This window comes from Oncorhynchus nerka, linkage group LG20 (genome assembly GCF_034236695.1).
Source record: "Oncorhynchus nerka isolate Pitt River linkage group LG20, Oner_Uvic_2.0, whole genome shotgun sequence".
In the NCBI taxonomy this organism is placed as follows: domain Eukaryota; kingdom Metazoa; phylum Chordata; class Actinopteri; order Salmoniformes; family Salmonidae; genus Oncorhynchus; species Oncorhynchus nerka.
Window position 1 is genome coordinate 83,386,248 of NC_088415.1, and position 21,292 is coordinate 83,407,539.

The 21,292-nt window shown below is 43.1% G+C and overlaps 2 protein-coding genes across 3 annotated transcripts in view; one reads left to right on the forward strand and one right to left on the reverse strand.

The window, feature by feature from the left end:
• The first annotated feature begins 1,594 nt into the window (after positions 1-1,594).
• Positions 1,595-12,155, forward strand: LOC115103285 (transcription initiation factor IIB-like). Its single transcript, XM_029624131.2, is given in 8 exon segments — positions 1,595-1,704; positions 3,039-3,151; positions 4,472-4,564; positions 4,567-4,604; positions 5,777-5,923; positions 6,420-6,549; positions 8,784-9,065; positions 11,599-12,155. Coding segments are annotated over 8 exon segments (954 nt in total). The 5' UTR covers positions 1,595-1,687; the 3' UTR covers positions 11,733-12,155.
• A 1,878-nt stretch (positions 12,156-14,033) lies between these two features.
• LOC115103286 (serine/threonine-protein kinase N2-like) overlaps positions 14,034-21,292 on the reverse strand; it is a 41,569-nt gene continuing 34,310 nt past the window's right edge. For both annotated transcript variants that reach the window (XM_029624133.2, XM_029624132.2), the window contains exons 20-22: positions 16,704-16,811; positions 16,434-16,514; positions 14,034-16,215 (exon numbers count right to left, since the gene is read on the reverse strand). In XM_029624133.2, coding sequence (XP_029479993.1) covers positions 16,012-16,215; positions 16,434-16,514; positions 16,704-16,811 — 393 coding nt within the window. In that variant the 3' untranslated portion in view covers positions 14,034-16,011. The remainder of the gene's footprint in view (positions 16,216-16,433; positions 16,515-16,703; positions 16,812-21,292) is intronic.

Genomic DNA, 21,292 nt, shown 5'->3' on the forward strand with positions numbered 1-21,292 from the left:
TCACTGATACTGTATGTCTATGCATGTTCATGTTTTTCGCCTTAGGGGGCTCGGGTGAGGAACAGACAGGTGATATATAGGCTAATGTAGGAAGACATACTGCCTACCCTGTAGGCTACACATTGTGTTTATGGTGTTCTGTGTGACTCATTGAGAGTGTTGTTTGTGTTTATCAGTGCAGATGAGATAATAACCCCTGTGGATCAAATACAGCTCCCTCAGCTGGGACTCAGAGACTCACACCACACAGTGCTGGCAGAATATGGTGCTTTCAAGACAACTGGGAACTCGGGGGAAAAAACAAGGTCAAATCATGACATTGTCATTAGTGTGTGACTAGCTATTTACATTTACATTTAAGTCATTTAGCAGACGCTCTTATCCAGAGCGACTTACAATATGACTTTGGCCTAGCTGAAGATTTTGTTGAAACGGATTAGTCTGATTAAAATTCCTTTGAGAATCTCAAGCATTCAGAGGGAATTCATCTTTAAATTATTGATATAAATAAATTACGTAGGTTGATTCATCATGAGACTTTAGTACAATTATAATATGAATTATTATTTAGCATTTGAAAACATGATAGATGATGGCCTTATCTGACATATTGGGATTTAGCTCTACTTGCTGTTGTACATGGACATGCATTCTATTTACCTACTAGTGTTCAATGTCATTGTGCAATTTAATAAAATATGTGCTGCTAACAAGGCTTGTTTATTAATTGTAATCAGTGAAATCCAAACAGCTCTAGGTGCTTGCCACAGTCGATGTAATTCAGTCATAAATGATTTGTTAAATATTGTATTTCTCTTGAAATTCTCTATCAAAGGATGTCTGGCCAAGTGAAATGACTCATTGTTTGGTGGTTGTCGAACCAGAGCTGTTGAGGTCAGTGGTACAGTGGGTGTGTGGGCGAGGGGCAATCAAGGCAATACAGTCCGAGATTGGCACAAGGATAGGGCACAGACTGGCACACAGAGACAATGCCATCCCTGACAGTTTCATAAACAGGCCTGTCTGCTCTGGCTCTTACAGTGAGACTGCTATATTGGCTACTCAGAGTTGAGTCAGTTTTTTGAATGGGGTTAAGTAGGACTATGCTTCCACTTGCCATTTAACATGTATTCTTATGTAGGCTACACGTAACCAAACATGCTATTTTTCTTTAGTAGCTGGCAGGTGGAAATATTACCAACCATGTGATGTTCCAGCTGCTCTGCTTGCAGGGGTGTTGGCTAGGATCCATTGCAGCAATAAGCATGTAAAACAAGTTTGAGTGACACAAATAAAACAAAATCCACACATTTTGTTCTCCCTTTTCACAAGTTTTGGTTTAACACTTGATCATTTGCGTAATTGTATTCACTTAAATGTAATTATGTGACTAAAGGTGACACGGTCAGGAAGTCATCTGATTTAATTAGATACGTATGATAACATAATATATAATAAGTAATACATGTCAAAAGCATTGTTCTGTGACTTGGAAGTACATTACTCTTTTACAAGTAGCCCACGTCCTCTGTCCTCATATGTCAATCGCTTTTTGAAGATCTAGTTTGAGCCTTTTGCCGTTCCGTCTTCATGTAAACACGTGGGCTAAAAAAGCCATATATAGAGGTAGAAGACGCCATTGTTCGAAACTGTTCACCACTGGCAGAAGTATAAAGAAGTAACTAACATGGCGTCGACGAGCCGGTGTGTAAACCATCTTTTCTAAACTGTGTTTGGGATTATTATGTCTTCATGTGGGGTACGATTATTGATCAAAGGGTGGGGGTGGCCATCAACACATAGAGACGTTTGTTTCTAACGCGACTCTCCGTGTTTTTCATTATAGCCGCCGGAATGTCCATACTTCTTAACCTTAACTAACGTTAGCCTATCAGAAAACTCTCAAATCAGTTTGACACATTGTATCGATCGTATATCATGTTAACTTGATCATATTGCTCGTGTAGGACGTCGTCCTCGCACATGCGATTGTCAATGAACGATGTAATGTTTTTAAAGGGATGGGTGATGTTGTCAGGCCATCACAGCTGGCTAACTCAAATTACTCTAGCTAACGTTATCTAATATATTTTTACAGTAGCAGTGTCAACGCATGACACATTGACAGTGATCTAATCATGACAAGTTATTAAGCCATTGATAATAGCTATGAGGACACTACAAGTTTATTTGGTGATTTTACCACCGATTTATTCTACCGTCAGCTGTTAACTAACTAGCTCAAAATAAATGGCTTGTTTTCGCTTGCCTAAACGAAGAGAAACCGAATGTTGACGTGCCCAAGTATCAGTAGGCATAACGCCTTTGTCAAAGGACAGAAAGACAGGGGATTGGAAGAATAGTTTGTGCCAGAATTTCGGATAGATGGCTATATGGGGTATGTATCGGTTTTGGTATTAACGTTATAGAATCGAATTGGTGTCGAGGATAACTTACAAACCGCTGGATGCCCATTTAACCGGTGGTCCCACAGGACAGTTTCGAAGCGCTTTTGGCCACATCAGCATAATTTCCGTTGGAAATTAATCTGGGTACAAATTAACACAATCTTTGGTGTCTTCTGTACTAGCTAGGTTTGCAGTACTTCCCAGTCCAGTTCTTGTTGATAGATAGATAAATATATCATGTGTATGTGTGTATATGCATTTGCTTGTGAAAATGTAAAACATTGTAACTTGTAATTTTCATAAGTGCCTTTTTGTTTTAACAATCTTAAAGGTAGCTAGCTATTTTCCTAATAATTCCCTGATCCAGGGGAAGACTGACATGTTAAACAATTTGAGCAGAATTTGAACAAAGGCCTTTAAGATTTGTCATTATCATAATTTGCCAATTCAAATGTCACAGTAAACAATCGGCTTTAACTGAAGTTAACTGGTGTATAGAATAAGTGAACTAATACCACAAACTTGACAGTAAACCAGCTTTATGGTTATAAGTACAGTCACACCCAATTCCGGGGTCAGAGCATCGAGGTCACCGTCAGCTGACCTATGGGATTTCTTCTCTCCTTGCAGCGGAGATGTCCTGGCCCTTCCCAAGGTGCAGTGCCCCAACCACCCAGATGCCATGCTGGTGGAAGACTACAGAGCAGGGGACATGATCTGCCCCGAGTGTGGCCTTGTAGTGGGTGAGGACAGGCCACGCACAGTTTTGTGTTACTCTTTGTATTACTATACTTGAACTTTTAAACCCTAAACCTAATTCTAACTCAACCTAACCCCTAAGCCTAAAATAGCCTGTTTAGAAGTTAGGACCGGCCAAATGTCCTCACTTCTCTGAATTGGCCTTGGTCACAACATAGTTGTGAGCACTTCTGGTTCAGTATAGTAAAACACGCACACACATTACCTGTCAACAGACTGACATAAAGCCTTGTGTAGGGATGAGAAGGCTTTCCATTAGGTAAATAGCGGAACTTAACATAAACCGACACTTCTATAGACACATACTCAAAATACTAACCTTTAGTTCAGAGGGAGGGAGTGATGTGACAGCGTTTGTGCTGGTATTATGGGACTGGAGCAATGAGATATCATGTCAGACCTGCCACATGGCTAGAGTGCATAATAATATGTAACATGATACCATGAAATTCTAGAAATGACAACATCCTCGCAAAGATGCAATACAATCAAATCTGTCCACGCCTTCCTTAAACAGCCTTGGAAAGCCACCCTAGTTACAGCAACAGATTAAATTACAGGGCTCTATCTGAACGTAACATAGCAGGTCTCCCATAATGAGTCCCAAAGGAAACACTTAGCTAATCATATGGGGGTATAGTGGGTAAGTGGGTGGATTCAGTGATTTAAAGCTAGATTGTATCCCATAGCTTTGCCATAAGCAGATTAACGTCATATTAGTACTCAATATTAGTGGGATTTATCTATGGGAAGGGCTTATGGGATTAAGGTGAAAAATCTAATCCCTGACCCTGCTAGTTTCCAGGAAGTGGCGATAAACGAGAGAAAATATTGGACAAAGGAAAGTGTCTAGTTCCTGAGTGAGAATGCCATCTTGTGGCCTGGTCTGGGAAGTGCAGGGTGTAATCAAATCTGTGACCGGAACAATGGAGAGATGAGACACATTTGGTTGATTGTGTCCTGGTTGTATCATTAGACCTAGTTACTATTCTCATTTACATAAACATGTTCAAAATGGTGGCCTGGGTCCCACTGACCCTCAATACGGCTTACTTTCTTAATAACGATTTCCCTCGTCTCCTTTTATCACAAAAGGAAGGACTCACTTGGTGAAAGCATTATACTATGATGGTAAAATCAATACAGTGGGTGCTTGATAATCACTTTTACCTCCTTTATCCATTCATGTCACTGTCAGTGCTCACTGCTCAAGGAGACAAAATAAGAGTAAATGACAAAAGGAAAGGAAGAGATTTTAACATATTGGAACATGGCCCCATGCGGTAATGTATCTGGTTCCTCAGGTGACAGAGTGATTGATGTGGGTTCAGAGTGGAGGACCTTCACCAATGAGAAAGCCACCCAAGACCCGTCCAGAGTGGGCGACGCCCAGAATCCCTCCTCAACGGGGGAGACTTGAGCACCATGATCAGCAAGGTAAGTACACAAGTTACCACTTACAGGGAAAGATGCTCTAAAACTATTTTTATGTTTGTGGTCAGTGGCTAGATGTTAATGCCTGACAAGAGAAGGACCACATCTAAATGTGGCCCAGGGAGCCAGACAAAGAAATGCGATGACAAGAGAAGGCCCACATCTAAATGTGGCCCAGGGAGCCAGACAAAGAAATTCGATGACAAGAGAAGGACCACATCTAAATGTGGCCCAGGGAGCCAGACAAAGAAATGCGATGACAAGAGAAGGACCACATCTAAATGTGGCCCAGGGAGCCAGACAAAGAAATGCGATGACAAGAGAAGGACCACATCTAAATGTGGCCCAGGGAGCCAGACAAAGAAATGCAATGACAAGAGAAGGACCACATCTAAATGTGGCCCAGGGAGCCAGACAAAGAAATGCAATGACAAGAGAAGGACCACATCTAAATGTGGCCCAGGGAGCCAGACAAAGAAATGCGATGACGAGAAGGCCCACATCTAAATGTGGCCCAGGGAGCCAGACAAAGAAATGCGATGACAAGAGAAGGACCACATCTAAATGTGGCCCAGGGAGCCAGACAAAGAAATGCAATGACAAGAGAAGGACCACATCTAAATGTGGCCCAGGGAGCAGACAAAGAAATGCAATGACAAAGAAATGCGATGATGCAATGAGAAGGACCACATCTAAATGTGGCCCAGGGAGCCAGACAAAGAAATGCGATGACAAGAGAAAGACCACATCTAAATGTGGCCCAGGGAGCCAGACAAAGAAATGCAATGACAAGAGAAAGACCACATCTAAATGTGGCCCAGGGAGCCAGACAAAGAAATGCGATGACAAGAAAATCTCTGCACCCCTTTTTGTGTGACATGGTCTTTATCAGGTTCCTCTGTTCTCCATAAAATAGACTTCATTGTCATAAGATTTACTGGAAAATAAATGGATTATGCTAATAAAGGGATCAGGCATTGCAAATGTGTTTAATTTTTAAAAATTATAATAGCTTTTCTGTATGGTTTTATTTCTCATGACACCGTCTTGTTGTATCATTCATTCCTTGTTATGTAGCTTGTATTTTCTGCTGCAGGGCTCCCTGTGAAAAACAAAGGTTAAATAATAAGTATTTATCGCATCTACTGGTTCCAACCATTCTGTTCTCACCATAGGGAACAGGCGCGGCAAGTTTTGATGAGTTTGGCAACTCCAAGTACCAGAACCGGCGGACCATGAGCAGTTCAGACCGCGCCATGCTAAACGCCTTCAAAGAGATTACCACCATGGCTGACCGGATCAACCTACCAAGGAACATCATAGTGAGTCCTGTACTCTCTTCCAATTGTTTAGCTTTGTGGAACCTAGTAGCTAGCTAGCTGCTCATTTCTACCTACATAGGATTAATATATTTCCAAAATTCAAGTTATTTAGCAGGTTACTTTAAATATAGGGTTCTCTCTTAATAAATGTGCAATATGCAGAAATCATTCTGACATTTCCTGGTTGCTAAAATTCTAACAAGTCGCCTAATTTCAGTTTGAGACAAAACAAGCAATGCATAGTGTAGAGAACAAACCCGAAAGTAAAAGACACAAAAACAAAACTTGAACAGGAAGCATACACCTAGCGCACAAAGAACAGATCTACTACTGCTTCTGATACTTGCTTTCAATGATAATTAGATCTATAACTCCCATTTAGGTGAATTTGTCAGGTTGCCCAAAAAGGTACATATTGCAGCTTTAACCAAATTATAAGTGTCTAAAGCATTTTAAGATATTTTGCACTGACCTAAATGTTGTATTTGACCTGCAGGACCGAACAAATAACTTATTTAAGCAAGTGTACGAACAGAAGAGCCTGAAGGGGCGGGCCAATGACGCCATCGCATCAGCCTGCCTCTACATCGCCTGCAGACAAGAGGGTGTGCCTCGGACATTTAAAGGTGAGTTCTTATAAAGAGGATGTTTAGGGCCTCCCGAGTGGAGCAGTGGTATAAGGCAGCGCTGGAGGTGTCACTACAGATCCGGGTTCGATCCCGGGCTGTGTCGCGGCCACGACCAATGAGTAAGCGCACAATTGGCCCAGTGTCGTCCGGATTAGGGGGTTTAGCCTCATGGGATGTCCTTGTCCCATCGCGCTCTAGCGACGACTTGTGGCGGCAGGCACATGCACACTGATTTCGGTCACCGGAAATCAGTGTGCACAACAATGTGTTTCCTCCAACACATTGTTGCAGCTGTCTTCCGGGTTAAGCAGGCAGTATGTCAAGAAGCAGTGAGGCCTGGCAGGGTTGTGTTTCGGAGGACGCATGGCTTTCGACTCTTCCGAGCGCGTATGGGAGTTGCAGTGATGGGACAAGAATACAACTACCAATTGGAGAGACAAAGGAGTAAAAAGTACAAAACAACAAAAAACCTGAAGAGAATGTTTAGAGCTCATATTAGGATGAACAAATATTTCATGCAACACCTTGGAATGAGTGTGGTGCTGGATGCTACAAATTAAAACCAAGACTACATGGTTACAATAAACAAAAAAATAAACGTCCTTTTTTAGAACCATGTCTTTCAAAGATAATTCGTAAAAAGATCACAGTTCTTCATTGTAAAGGGTTTAAACACTGTTTCCCATGCTTGTTCAATGAACCATAAACAATTAATGAACATGCACCTGTGGAACGGTCGTTAAGACAGTACCAGCTTACAGACGGTAGGCAATTAAGGTCACAGTTATGAAAACTTAAGACACTAAAGAGGCCTTTCTACTGACTCTGAAAAACACCAAAAGAAAGATGCCCATGGCCCCTGCTCATCTGCGTGAATGTGCCTTAGGCATGCTGCAAGGAGGCATGAGGACTGCAGATGTGGCCAGGGAAATAAATTGCAATGTTTGTACTGTGAGATGAATCAGACAGCGCTACAGGGAGACAGAATGGAAAGCTGATCGTCCTCGCAGTGGCAGTCCACGTGTAACAACACCTGCACAGGATCGGTACATTCGAACATCACACCTGCGGGACAGGTACAGGATGGCAACAACAACTGCCCGAGTTACACCAGGAACGCACAATCCCTCCATCAGTGCTCAGACTGTCTGCAATAGGCTGAGAGAGGCTGGACTGAGGGCTTGTATGTCTGTTGTAAGGCAGGTCCTCACCAGACATCACCGGCAACAACGTAGCCTATGGGCACAAACCCACTGTCGCTGGACCAGACAGGACTGGCAAAAAGTGCTCTTCACTGACGAGTCGCGGTTTTGTCTCACCAGGGGTCATGGTCGGATTTGCGTTTATCAAAGGAATCAGCGTTACACCGAGGCCTGTACTCTGGAGCGGGATCGATTTGGTGGAGGGTCCGACATGGTCTGGGGCAGTGTCACAGCAACAACGGACTGAGCTTGTCATTGCAGGCAATCTCAATGCTGTGCGTTACAGGGAAGACATCCTCTTCCCTCATGTGGTACCCTTCTCGCAGGCTCACCCTGACATGACCCTCCAGCATGACAATGCCACCAGCTCGTTCTGTGCGTGATTTCCTGCAAGACAAGAATGTCAGTGTCAAGCCAATGGCCAGCGAAGATCCCGGATCTCAATCCCATTGAGCATGTCTGGGACCTGTTGGCTCGGAGGGTGAGGGTTAAGGCCATTCCCCACAGAAATGTCTGGGAACTTGCAGGTTCCTTGGTGGAAGAGTGGGGTAACATCTCACAGCAAGAACTGACAAATCTGGTTCAGTCCATGAGGTGATGCACTGCAGTACTTAGTATCTGGTGTGGCCACCAGCTGCATAATCTTTTGATTTTGACCCCCCCCCCACCCCCTTTGTTCAGGGACACATTATTCAATTTCTGTTAGTCACATGTCTGTGGAACTTGTTCAGTTTGTCTCAGTTGTTGAATCTTGTTATGTTACAAATATTTACACATGTTAAGTGTGCTGAAAATAAATGCAGTTGACAGTGAGAGGACAATTCTTTTTCTGCCGAGTTTATATTCCTGAGTTGTTTGTTAGGCACAAAAGGGAAGAAAATTGACAAACGGAGGTAGCTGCCACCTGGAATGGTCCAATAAGAAAAGCTATTTTCATCCTACATTTTAAAATGTCCTCCGTTGCATGACTTATTAGAACGATCCTGATGGTGTATCACTAATGACTCCCATGTCACCTATCCCTTGCAGAGATCTGCGCCGTGTCCCGTATCTCCAAGAAGGAGATCGGCCGCTGCTTCAAGCTGATCCTCAAGGCCCTGGAGACCAGCGTGGACCTCATCACCACCGGAGACTTCATGTCCCGCTTCTGCTCCAACCTAGGCCTGCCGAAGCAGGTGCAGATGGCAGCCACCTACATCGCCCGGAAGGCCGTGGAGCTGGACCTGGTGCCCGGCAGGAGCCCCATTTCTGTGGCTGCCGCCGCCATCTACATGGCCTCCCAGGCCTCTGCCGAGAAGAAGACCCAGAAAGGTGAGGTGGGGGGGGATAGGCTTTTTCAGGTGGTAATCACTTAAAGTTCTTTATTGGCTGAATCTGAACTACACTACACAACCAGAAGTATGTGGACACCTGCTTGTCGAACATTTCATTCCAAAATCATGGGCATTAATATGCAGTTGGTCTCCTCTTTGCTGTTATAACTCTTCTGGGAAGGCTTTCCATTAGATGTTGAGACATTGCTGTGGGTAGTTGCTAACATTCAGCCACAAGTGAATTCGTGAGGTTGGGCACTGATGTTGGGCGATTAGGCCTGGCTCGCAGTCAGAGTTCCAATTCATCCCAAAGGTGTTCGATGGGGTCGAGGTCAGGGCTCTGCAGGCCAGTCAAGTTCTTCCACACCAATCTTGACAAATTATTTCTGTATGGACCTCGCTTTGTGCATGGGGGCGTTGTCATGCTGCAACGGGAAAGGGCCTTCCCCAAACTGTTGCCACAAAGTTGGAAGCACAGAATCGTCTAGAATGTCATTATATGCTTCACTGGAACTAAGGGGCCTAGCACGAACCATGGAAAACAGCCCCAGACCATTATTTATCCACCAAGCTTTATAGTTGGTACTATGCATTTGGGAAGGTAGTGTTGTCATGGTAACTGCCAAATCCAGATTTGTCCCTCTGACTGCCAGATGGTGATGCATGATTCATCAATCCAGGGAAGACGTTTCCACTGCTCCAGAGTCCAATGGCGGCAAGCTTTACACCACTCCAGCAAACGCTTGGTATTACGCATGTTGATCTTAGGCTTGTGTGTGGCTGCTTGGCCATGGAAACCCATTTCATGAAGATTGTGAGGAACAGTTATTGTGCCGACTTGGCTTCCAGAGGCGGTTTGGATCTCGGTAGTGAGTGTTGCAACTGAGGACAGACGATTTTTACACGCACTCGGCGGTCCAGTTCTGTGAGCTTGTGTGACCTACCACTTTGTGGCTTAGCCATTGTTGCTCCTAGACTTTTCCACTTACAATAACAGCACTTACAGTTGACCCGGGGCAGAAATTTGACGAACTGACTTATTGGAAAGGTGGCATCTTATGACGGTGCCACGTTGAAAGTCACTGAGCTCTTCAGTAAGGCCTTTCTACTGCCAATGTTTGTCTATGGAGATTGCATGGCGGTGTGCTCGATTTAAAACATTTTTTTTTATACACCAGTCAGCAAGGGGTGTGGCTGAAATGGCCAAATCCACTAGTTTGAAGGGGTGTCCACATACTTTTTCACAGCACTTTATATACAAAAGCATTTGCCCCCTTTCAAAATTGTAATCACTTATGCATATTTTTGATATGGAATTATCAATTTTCAAACAAAACCTAATATTAGATAAAGGGAACCTGAGTGAACAAAACACAATTACATATTTAATTATTCATAAACAAGATCAGTCTCTCATCGCTGTGGAGGAATGTTGGCCCACTCTTCCATGCAGAGTTAAAGAAGCTCTGTGACATTTGTGGGTTTCAAGTCCTACCACAACTCTATTGGGATTAGGACTTTGGCTAGGCCATTCTAAAACTAAAAATGTGTTCATTGTCTTGTTGCATGACCCAGCTGCGCTTCAGCTCAGACCGATGGCCTGACATTCTCCTGTAGAATTCTCTGATACAGGGCAGTACATGGTTCCTTCTATTAGGGCAAGTCGTCCAGGTCCTGAGGCAGCAAAGCATCAGACTACCACCACCATTCTTGACCGTTGGTAGGAGTTTCTTACTGTGGAATGCAGTGGGACCCATGTTATACCTTTGAATCATTTTTCCATAGAACATTCTTCCAGGAGTCTGGATGATCATCCAGGTGCTTTTTTGGGCAAATTATAGTCACTTTGGATGAGATGGGTCCCATTTTATGTCTGGCAAAAACCAAATACTGCATTCCACAGTAACAACCGCAGACCAAAGGTCAGCATGGTGATGGTAGTGTGATGGTTTGCTGCCTCAGGACCTGGACGACTTGCCTCAATAGAAGGAACCATGAATTCTGCATCAGAATCCTACAGGAGAATGTCAGGCCATCTGTCTGTGAGCTGAAGCGCAGCTGGGTCATGCAGTGAGTTAAAGCCGTTCTGCATGGAAGAGGGGGCCAATATTCCTCCACGGTGACGTGAAAAAAGACTGATCAACAACTACAGGAAGTGTTTGGTTGGAGTCATTCCAGCTGAAGGTGGCACAACCAAGTAGTGTAAGGGGGAAAATACTTTCACACAAGGGCATTGGATGTTGGCTTTAAAGAAAGAAAGAAAATTCAGGTTCCCTTTTTATAATAGGTTTTGGGTGAAAATCTGTTAACAATCAGTATCATTAAGGGGGCAAATACTTTTTCATTGCACTGTATAGTGTATATATGTAGTATGTAAGCTTTCCAACCTGCTTCAGTACATTTCAGGCATGAATAACAGTGTGACAAAGGTTCAGGAACTCGTATTTCTGATAGTTCTGAGAACAAGTGCAGCACCAATGTTCTGAATACTCTTAAAACACCAGTAGTCAATTCTTCAAATCCTTCGACAGAGATTGGAGACATCGCTGGTGTGGCGGACGTCACAATCAGACAGTCGTACAGACTCATCTACCCTCGCGCTGCCGACCTCTTTCCCCCAGACTTCAAATTTGACACCCCCGTGGACAAACTGCCCCAGCTGTGATGACCTGCTGCCCCAACAACACATTCTGCTCTACTGGGTTCTTTTTTTAAATTGAATTTCTATGATTTTCTTTCCTCTGTTCCCTTGTTAATTAAGCCTTCGGGCCCTTGTCAAGGCACTTCTTTGCAGGAATACAGACAAGTACAGGACACACATTCCATTGCTATAAGAATTAGATTGCAAACTGTACATACAGTATTTCATTTGTGTGTATATATACTGTATATATGTCCAAGTGAGAGTGTAATTGGTGCTTGCAATATTAGGCTGGTTTTATACTGTATACACCTACTTTTGTAGGAAATTAGCAGGTTACATTTTGTTAGCTTATTGGCAATGTATTAAAGTAAATTTAAATGCTTTTCTGAAAAGCACATTGATCACCTCATGCATTGAATAACATTAAACTTTGTATGGAATGTGTTTGGGTGACTAATACTGCTTTTTTATTATCATTTGAAGTGTTCATTTTTCTTGTATTACATTGATCAGTAAGTCTTTGCCATTTGACAGTTAAAGCTAGTCTCATCCCTCCTGCCGGGTGTACAGTTGTGGTCCTAGTGTAGCAATAAAAGCATAAGTTCAACAATTGCTTTTGTTTTGAAAATATGCCATTTAAGGGTCAAGTCGATACAAGAAGTAAACTCAACAAAAAAAAATTTCACTGTCAACTGTTTATTTTCAGCAAACTTAACGTGTAAATATTTGTATGAACATAATATTCAACAACTGAACAAGTTCCACAGACACGTGACTAACAGAAATGGAATAATGTGTCCATGAACAAAGGGGGGTCTAAATCAAAAGTAACAATGCAGCCGGTGGCCACAACACACAAAGTACTGCAGTACATCTCCTCCTGGACTGCACCAGATTTGCCAGTTCTTGCTGTGAGATGTTACCCCACTCTTCCAAGGCACCTGCAAGTTCCCAGACATTTCTGGGGGAATGGCCCTAGCCTCCACACTCCGATCCAAATGCTCAGTTTGATTGAGATCCGGGCTCTTCCCTGGCCATGGCAGAACACTGACATTCCTGACTTGCAGGAAATCACGCACAGAACGAGCAGTATGGCTGGTGGCATTGTCATGCTGGAGGGTCATGTCAGGATGAGCCTGCAGGAAGGCTACCACATGCGGGAGGAGGATGTCTTCCCTGTAACGCACTGCGTTGAGATTGGCTGCAATAACAACTAGCTCAGTCCGTTGTTGACGCACCCCCCCCAGACCATGATGGATTCTCCACCTCCAAATCGATCCCGCTCCAGACTACAGGCCTCATTCCTTCGACGATAAACGCTAATCCGACCAAAACCGCGACTCGTCAGTGAAGAGCATTTTGCCAGTCCTGTCTGGTCCAGCGACGGTGGGTTTGTGCCCGTAGGCGACGTCTGGTGAGGAGGCCTACAAGCCCTCAGCCTCTTGCGGACAGTCTGAGCACTGATGGAGGGATTGTGCGTTCCTGGTGTAACTCCGGCAGTTGTTGTTGCCATCCTGTACCTGTCCGGCAGGTATGATGTTCAGATGTACCAATCCTGTGCAGGTGTTACACGTGGTCTGCCACTGCGAGGACGATCAGCTGTCCGTCCTGTCTCACTGCATCTCTGTCTTAGACGTGCCACAGCAACGGACATTGCAATTTATTGACCTGGCCGCATCTACAGTCCTCATGCCTCCTTGCAGCATGCCTAAGGCACGTTCACGCAGATGAGAAGGGACCCTGGGCATCTTGTGTTTTTCCAGAGTCCGTAGAAAAGAACATTTGAGACACTAAAGAGGCATAACCGTGACCTTAATTGTCTACCGTCTGTACGACCGTTCCACAGGTACATTGAACAAGCATGGGAAAACAGTGTTTAAACCCTTTACAATGAAGATCTGAAGTTATTTGAATTTTTACAAATTATCTTTGAAAGACAGGGTCCTGAAAAGGGGACGTTTTTTTTGTTGCTTAGTTTATTTGCAGTTATGCTGTAGTTTAACAAGGGGAACTTGTGCTCAATGCTTCACCTTCATTAAAGGTAAATTAGTCTCTCTACTATACTTCGAGGTTTTGATCCTTCTATGTGAGAAAATGTTTTAGTTATCCACTTACCTCAAAGCCAGGTCACTCCTTGCTGACTTCAGTAAGATGCACTCTGGGTCATGGATGAACAGTGGACTGCTCTAATATGTTCATGGACAGTTCTATTGGGCATGTTGCTCTTCACACCATGGAAGAGATTCTCAAAGCAAAGAGACCAAGACATAACATGGGCTTGAAAGTGATGTGCTCACGCCAATCGAATACAATATGCAAAGGTAGCACAACTATTAAAAACATTTAATTTGTGCATTCATGATAGGCGACAAACCCCAACACCAAAATGCTTCTTTACACCAGGGCCAACAGTCTTGTAACTTCAATGTGGTGTACCATTCAAAAAAGCTTGAGCGTGTTGCAAAAACAGACGAGCGGCCACTGGGACAAAAACAGACGAGCGGCCACTGGGACAAATAACTTTGTACAATCTATTTTCATAATTACACTAAACATAGATCATAAAAAAATACCTATTGATCGTGCTATCAGCTTAATTGTGTGTATATACATATATGCCCTCCCCTGTAGTGATTCATTTACATAGTCTGCACAAACTTGCACTAAGTTTAAGCTCCTGGGTAAAGCTCTAGGGCCAGCTTCCCCAATCCTCCTAACCTGGAGGCAACTTCACCCTACACATTAGTTTGATCATACATCCATTACAGTTTCCATAGTTCCACTGTCAGGACTGAATGGATTAGTTTTGGTAATCAGTTGTATCAGTCACTTCAGATCCACCATTTGACCAACTCTATATCATTGCAGGCTCTGGTATTTTCAGTTAAAAGAATTGAGGTATTGAGGTTGGAATCAATTCCATTTCAAATCAGTTAATTCAGGTAGCGAATGGAAGTTCAACAGATTTTATACATTTTCTGCATCGAATTGAATTATAATGGGACTGACCCACTGTTAGAAATGCTAGAATAATTGATTCTATCCACAAGAGCACAACATTGCTAGCCGAATGCATTGTTATCCCCCAATAACTAAATCTGGGGCTGTATAGCGCTGAGTACGAGTGCTGATCCAGGATCAGGTTCCCCTGTTCATGTAATCCTTTTCATTGTGATCTAAAAGGCATAACTGATCCTAAATCAGCACTTCTCCTCTGAGACACTTGATTCATGTGCTAGGAACCCGCCAGAGGGAGCCAGGTCGGACAAGTCTCCATATTGTGTGCACCTTACAAATGACGTTTAAAGCGGCAGTCGCCTTTGTCTCTAGAACTTTACTCCACTGCTTAATTATTTCCCCTCCAACATCCTTATAGCATTACATAGTGAAACACGGCCCTGTATGCTAGTAAATGAGGGATAGTTGCAGTACCTTGAGGGCTAACACTGGGTGCACTGCTTTGTCTAATGATCATCTGTTTTAAAGGAAAACATTTCTGCACTCTATTATTTGAGAGTGAGCCAGCTCTTAGCTTTGCTAGCAGAAACAGGAAGGCATTCTTTAAAAACGGTGGGAGGGTTCTCCCTGCATTGTTGCAAAGGGCCCGTAACTAGGCCCGTAACTAAGCATTTCACTGTTAGTCCACACCGGTTGTTTACGAAGCATGTGACATAAGTGTGGGTGGGGGAGATGACAAGGATCAGTTAAAAGGGAGCCCTTACTTTGGCTTTCAAGTCAAAAGGCAGTAGTAGTCAAGATGTGTCGTCTTTAACCTCACGTGAGAGTTCAGTGATAAATGCTTAAAACACTTATAATACAATATGGCAGACGTTACAGAGAGAAGTCATTTAGTTATGGCTTGAGAAATGACTTGTTAAAACGGATGAATAATATTCTGTACATGATAAAAAATAAAAGACTGACTATGAATAACATGATGTTGCCGTTGTTTCCTTTGACATAGTTCATATGAAAACCTCAGTGGTCAGACAATAGACAACATGCGCTGGAGGCCTCCTCCCTCTTCTCTCAGAAGAAAAGCAAAATATAATCTCTTCTTGTTAAAAAAAAAGTTCTTCGTTTTGTTAAAAAATAAACAAGGGTGCTGGGTTGTGGAGTCGGGGGGGTCTTTCAATGACACAGAGTGCGCCCGAAGGCTGGAAGAGCGGTGTTTCGCCTCCCTCAACATTTGTTTGGAAAAAAGGCTTTTTTTCAAATGTGAGCTAAAGTCAGTCAGCGCTGTGTTGTTTGGTTCACTGTGTGTGTTTGTTCAACGTGTTAGGAGGAGGGAGAAGGGGGGCTAACACCAGTCTGCGATGTAGTCAAAGTCTGAGAACATGTCCTGCTCATTCTTGCTGAGCGCCCTGGGTTCTCTGGGCGGGGTCAGGATGGGTGCTTCTGAGGTAAATTCGTTGTCGAAGTTGCTGACGTCGTTGGAGTTTTGGATGGTCGGCACAAACGGAGGCTTCACCTTCTTGGACAGTAGTCCGTTCCAATCCATATTCTGGGGGGAGAAAGGAAGGAGAAAATTTATGAAAGAGGGAACTTAGGTCAACTATCAGGACAGACATGTATTGAATCGTCTACCTTGTGAGGAAAAAAAGCCAATGACAACCAAGATAAGTAGACAGTCCACATTACCTGTAATCAAGGCTGTTTTGGTTTACAATATCAAAACAGATCAAATATATACAATTTAAATAAAAACCACTTTCAACTTACTCTGAAGAACAGATGTTTCTTTACTTCTTCTGCGTCTCGTTCTCCTGCCCCAAGACGTCTTTCTGGACTCCTCCTCAAAAGCTACAAACAAAAAGACCATAACAAAGCAGAGTAAACATTAAAGCTGTGTTTCAATAACGCCATTGTCTTTTGTTTCTTCTCAGTTCACACTTTTGACAGCTGATAGCAGTCATTTGAGGTGTTGTGTAAAGGTCAATCTGAGGTGACTGCACCATTTGAAGTTAGTAGTATAACTTCTCCAGAACCCACCCTTCTCATGATGGAGATGGCCTCTGTTGAGAGGAACCTTGGGTAGCGGACTTCATCGTTGACGATGCTGTCAAACACCTCCTCCTCATCGTCCCCAGGGAATGGAGACTGGGACGGGGGAAAAAAACACAGATTTTTGCACATACAGTAAATGATTGAAAATGCGATTTTCTTTTATATGGACAAGTACTGACCAGGTCAGCTACAATGGGGCCAAAAAGTATTTTGTCAGCCACCAATTGTGCAAGTTCTCCCACTTAAAAAGATGAGAGGCCTGTAATTTTCATCATAGGTACACTTCAACTATGACAGACAAAAAAATGAGAAAAAAAATCCAGAAAATCACATTGTATGAATTTATTTGCAAATTATGGTGGAAAATAAGTATTTGGTCACCTACAAACAAGCAAGATTTCTGGCACTCACAGACCTGTAACTTCTTCTTTAAGAGGCTCCTCTGTCCTCCACTCGTTACCTGTATTAATGGCACCTGTTGGAACTTGTTATCAGTACAAAAGACACCTGTCCACAACCTCAAACAGTCACACTCCAAACTCCACTATGGCCAAGACCAAAGAGCTGTCAAAGGACACCAGAAACAAAATTGTAGACCTGCACTCGGCTGGCAAGACTGAATCTGCAATAGGTAAGCAGCTTGGTTTGAAGAAATCAACTGTGGGAGCAATTATTAGGAAATGGAAGACATACAAGACCACTGATAATCTCCCTCAATCTGGGGCTCCACGCAAGATCTCACCCCGTGGGGTCAAAATGATCACAAGAACGGTGAGCAAAAATCCCAGAACCACACGGGGCGACCTAGTGAATGACCTGCAGCGAGCTGGGACCAAAGTAACAAAGCCTACCATCAGTAACACACTACGCCGCCAGGGACTCAAATCCTGCAGTGCCAGACGTGTCCCCCTGCTTAAGCCAGTACAAGTCCAGGCCCGTCTGAAGTTTGCTAGAGAGCATTTGGATGATCCAGGAGAAGATCATATGGTCAGATGAAACCAAAATATAACGTTTTGGTAAAAACTCAACTCGTTGTGTTTGGAGGACAAAGAATGCTGAGTTGCATCCAAAAACACCACACCTACTGTGAAGCATGGGGGTGGAAACATCATGCTCTGGGGCTGTTTTTCTGCAAAGGGACCAGGACGACTGATCCGTATAAAGGAAAGAATGAATGGGGCCATGTATCGTGAGATTTTGAGTGAAAACCTCCTTCCATCAGCAAGGGCATTGAAGATGCAACGTGGCTGGGTCTTTCAGCATGACAATGATCCCAAACACACCGCCCGGGCAACGAAGGAGTGGCTTCGTAAGAAGCATTTCAAGGTCCTGGAGTGGCCTAGCCAGTCTCCAGATCTCATCCCCATAGAAAATCTTTGGAGGGAGTTGAAAGTCTGTGTTGACCAGCAACAGCCCCAAAACATCACTGTTCTAGAGGAGATCTGCATGGAGGAATGGGCCAAAATACCAGCAACAGTGTGTGAAAAACTTGTGAAAACGTTTGACCTCTGTCATTGCCAACAAAGAGTATTGAGATAAACTTTTGTTATTGACCAAATACTTATTTTCCAACATAATTTGCTAATAAATTAATAAAAAATTCTACAATGTGATTTTCTGGATTTTTTTTCTCTCATTTTGTCTGTCATAGTTGAAGTGTACCTATGATGAAAATTACAGGCTTCTCATCTTTTTAAGTGGGGGAACTTGCACAATTGGTGGCTGACTAAATACTTTGTCTCCTAGAGATGAACGTACTTTGGTGCGAAAAGTGCAAATCAATCCCAGAACAGCAAAGGACCTTGTGAAGATGGAGGAAACAGGTACAAAAGTATCTATATCCACAGTAAAACGAGTCCTATATCAACTTAACCTGAAAGGCCGCTTAGCAAGGAAGAAGCCACTGCTCCAAAACCACCATAAAAAAGCCAGACTACAGTTTGCAACTGCACATGGTGACAAAGATTGTACTTTTTGGAGAAATGTCCTCTGGTCTGATGAAACAAAAATAGAACTGTTTGGCCATAATGACCATCGTTATGTTTGGAGGAAAAAGGGGAACGCTTGCAAGCCGAAGAACTATCCCAACCGTGAAACACGGGGGTGGCAGCAACATGTTGTGGGGGTGCTTTGCTGTAGGAGGAACTGGTGTACTTCACAAAATAGATGGCATCATGAGGGAGGGAAATTCTGTGGATATATTGAAGCAACATCTCAAGACATCAGTTAAAGCTTGGTCGCAAATGGGTCTTCTAAATGGACAATGACCCCAAGCATACTTCCAAAGTGGTGGCAAAATGGCTTAAGGACAACAAAGTCAAGATATTGGAGTGGCCATCACACAGACCTGACCTCAATCCTATAGAACATTTGTGGGAAGAACTTAATTAGTCTGTGCGAGCAAGGAGGCCTACAAACCTGACTCAGTTACACCAGCTGTGTCAGGAGGAATGGGCCAAAATTCACCCAACTTATTGTGGGAAGCTTGTGGAAGGCTACCTGAAACGTTTGACCCAAGCTAAATCATTTAAAGGCAATGCTACCAAATACTAATTGAGTGTATGTAAACTTCTGACCCACTGGGAATGTGATGAAAGAAATAAAAGCTGAAATAAACCACTACTATTATTCTGACATTTCACATTCTGAAAATAAAGTGGCGATCCTAACTGACCTAAGATAGGGAATTTTTACTAGGTTTCAATGTCAGGAATTGTGAAAAAGTGAGTTTAAATGTATTTGGCTAAGGTGTATGTAAACTTCCGACTTCAACTGTATTTAATGTTAGAATAGTCATGACAATTGTAGTTTTGTGAGTTTTTTTTGCCATTATCATCTTGTCAATTCAATTCTAAAAATGTAAAAACAATATAATACACATTATCAGTCAAAAGTTTGGACACCTACTCATTTCAAGGGCTTCTTCATTTTCTACATTGTGGAATAATAAACTATGAAATAACACATATGGAATCATGTAGTAACCAAAAACACTATTTTATATTCTTCAAAGTAGCCACCCTTTGCCTTGATGACAGCTTTGCACACTCTTGGCATTATCTCAATCAGCTTAATGAGGAATGCTTTTCCAACAGTCTTGAAGGAGTTCCCACATATGCTGAGCACTTGTTGGCTGCTTTTCCTTCACTCTGCGGTCCAACTCATCCCAAAACTCAATTGGGTTGAGGTCAGGGTGATTGTGGAGGCCAGGTCATCTGATGCAGCACTCCAATTACTCTCCTTCTTGGTCAAATAGCCCTTACACAGCCTGGGGGTGTGTTGGGTCATTGTCCTGTTGAAAAACAAATGATAGTCCCCCTAAGCACAAACCAGATGGGATATCACTGCAGAATGCTGTGGTAGCCATGCTGGTTAAGAGTGCCTTGAATTCTAAATAAATCACTGACGTGTCACCAGCAAAGCACCAACACGCCTCCTCCTCCATGCTTCACGGTGGGAACCACACATGCAGAGTTCATCCTTTCACCTACTCTGGTTCTCACAAAGACACGACAGTCGGAACCAAAAATCTCAAATTTGGACTCATCAGACCAAAGGACATATTTCCACCAGTCTAATGTCCATTGCTCATGATTCTTGGCCCAAGCAAGTCTTCTTATTATTAGTGTCCTTTAGTAGTGATTTCTTTGCAGCAATTCAACCATGAAGGCCTGATGGGGCTCCCGATTGATGCAGCGGTCTAAGGCACTGCATCTCAGTGCAAGAGGCGTGCGTCACTACAGACCCTAGTTCGATCCAGGGCTGTATCACAACCGACCGTGATCAGGAGTCCCATAGGGCAGCGCATAAATTGGCCCTGCGTCCGGGTTAGGCAGTCATTGTAAATAAGAATTTGTTCATAACTGACTTGCCTAGTTAAATATAGGTTAAATAAAAATTAACACAGTCTCCTCTGAACACTTGATGTTGAAATGTATCTGTTCCTTGAACTCTGTGAAGCATTTATTTGGGCTGCAATCTGATGTGCAGTTAACTCTAATGAACGTATCCTCTGCAGCAGAGGTAACTGAGTATTCCTTTCCTGTGGCAGTCCTTATGAGAGCCAGTTTCATCATAGAGCCTGATAGTTTTTGCGATTGACTGACCTTCATGTCTTAGAGTAATGATGGACTGACTATCTTTTCGCTTTGTTTATTTGAGCTGTTCTTGCCATAACATGGACTTGGTATTTTACCAAATAGGGCTATAATCGGTATACCACCCCTACCTTGTCACAACACAACTGACTGGCTCAAACGCATTAAGAAGGAAAGAAATTCCACAAATTAACTTTGACAAAGCACACCTGTTAATTGAAATGCATTCCAGGTGACTACCTCATGAAATTGGTTGAGAAAATACCAAGAGTGTGCAAAGCTGTCATCAAGGAAAAGGGTGGCTACTTTGAAGAATCTAAAATATTCCATGTGTTATTTCATAGTTTTGATGTCTTCACTATTATTCTACAATGTAGAAAATAGTCAAAAATAAAGAAAAACTCTGGATTGAGTAGGTGTTCTAAAACTTTTGACTGGTACTGTATATATATTTTGGAGTTAAATATTGGCCAGCTT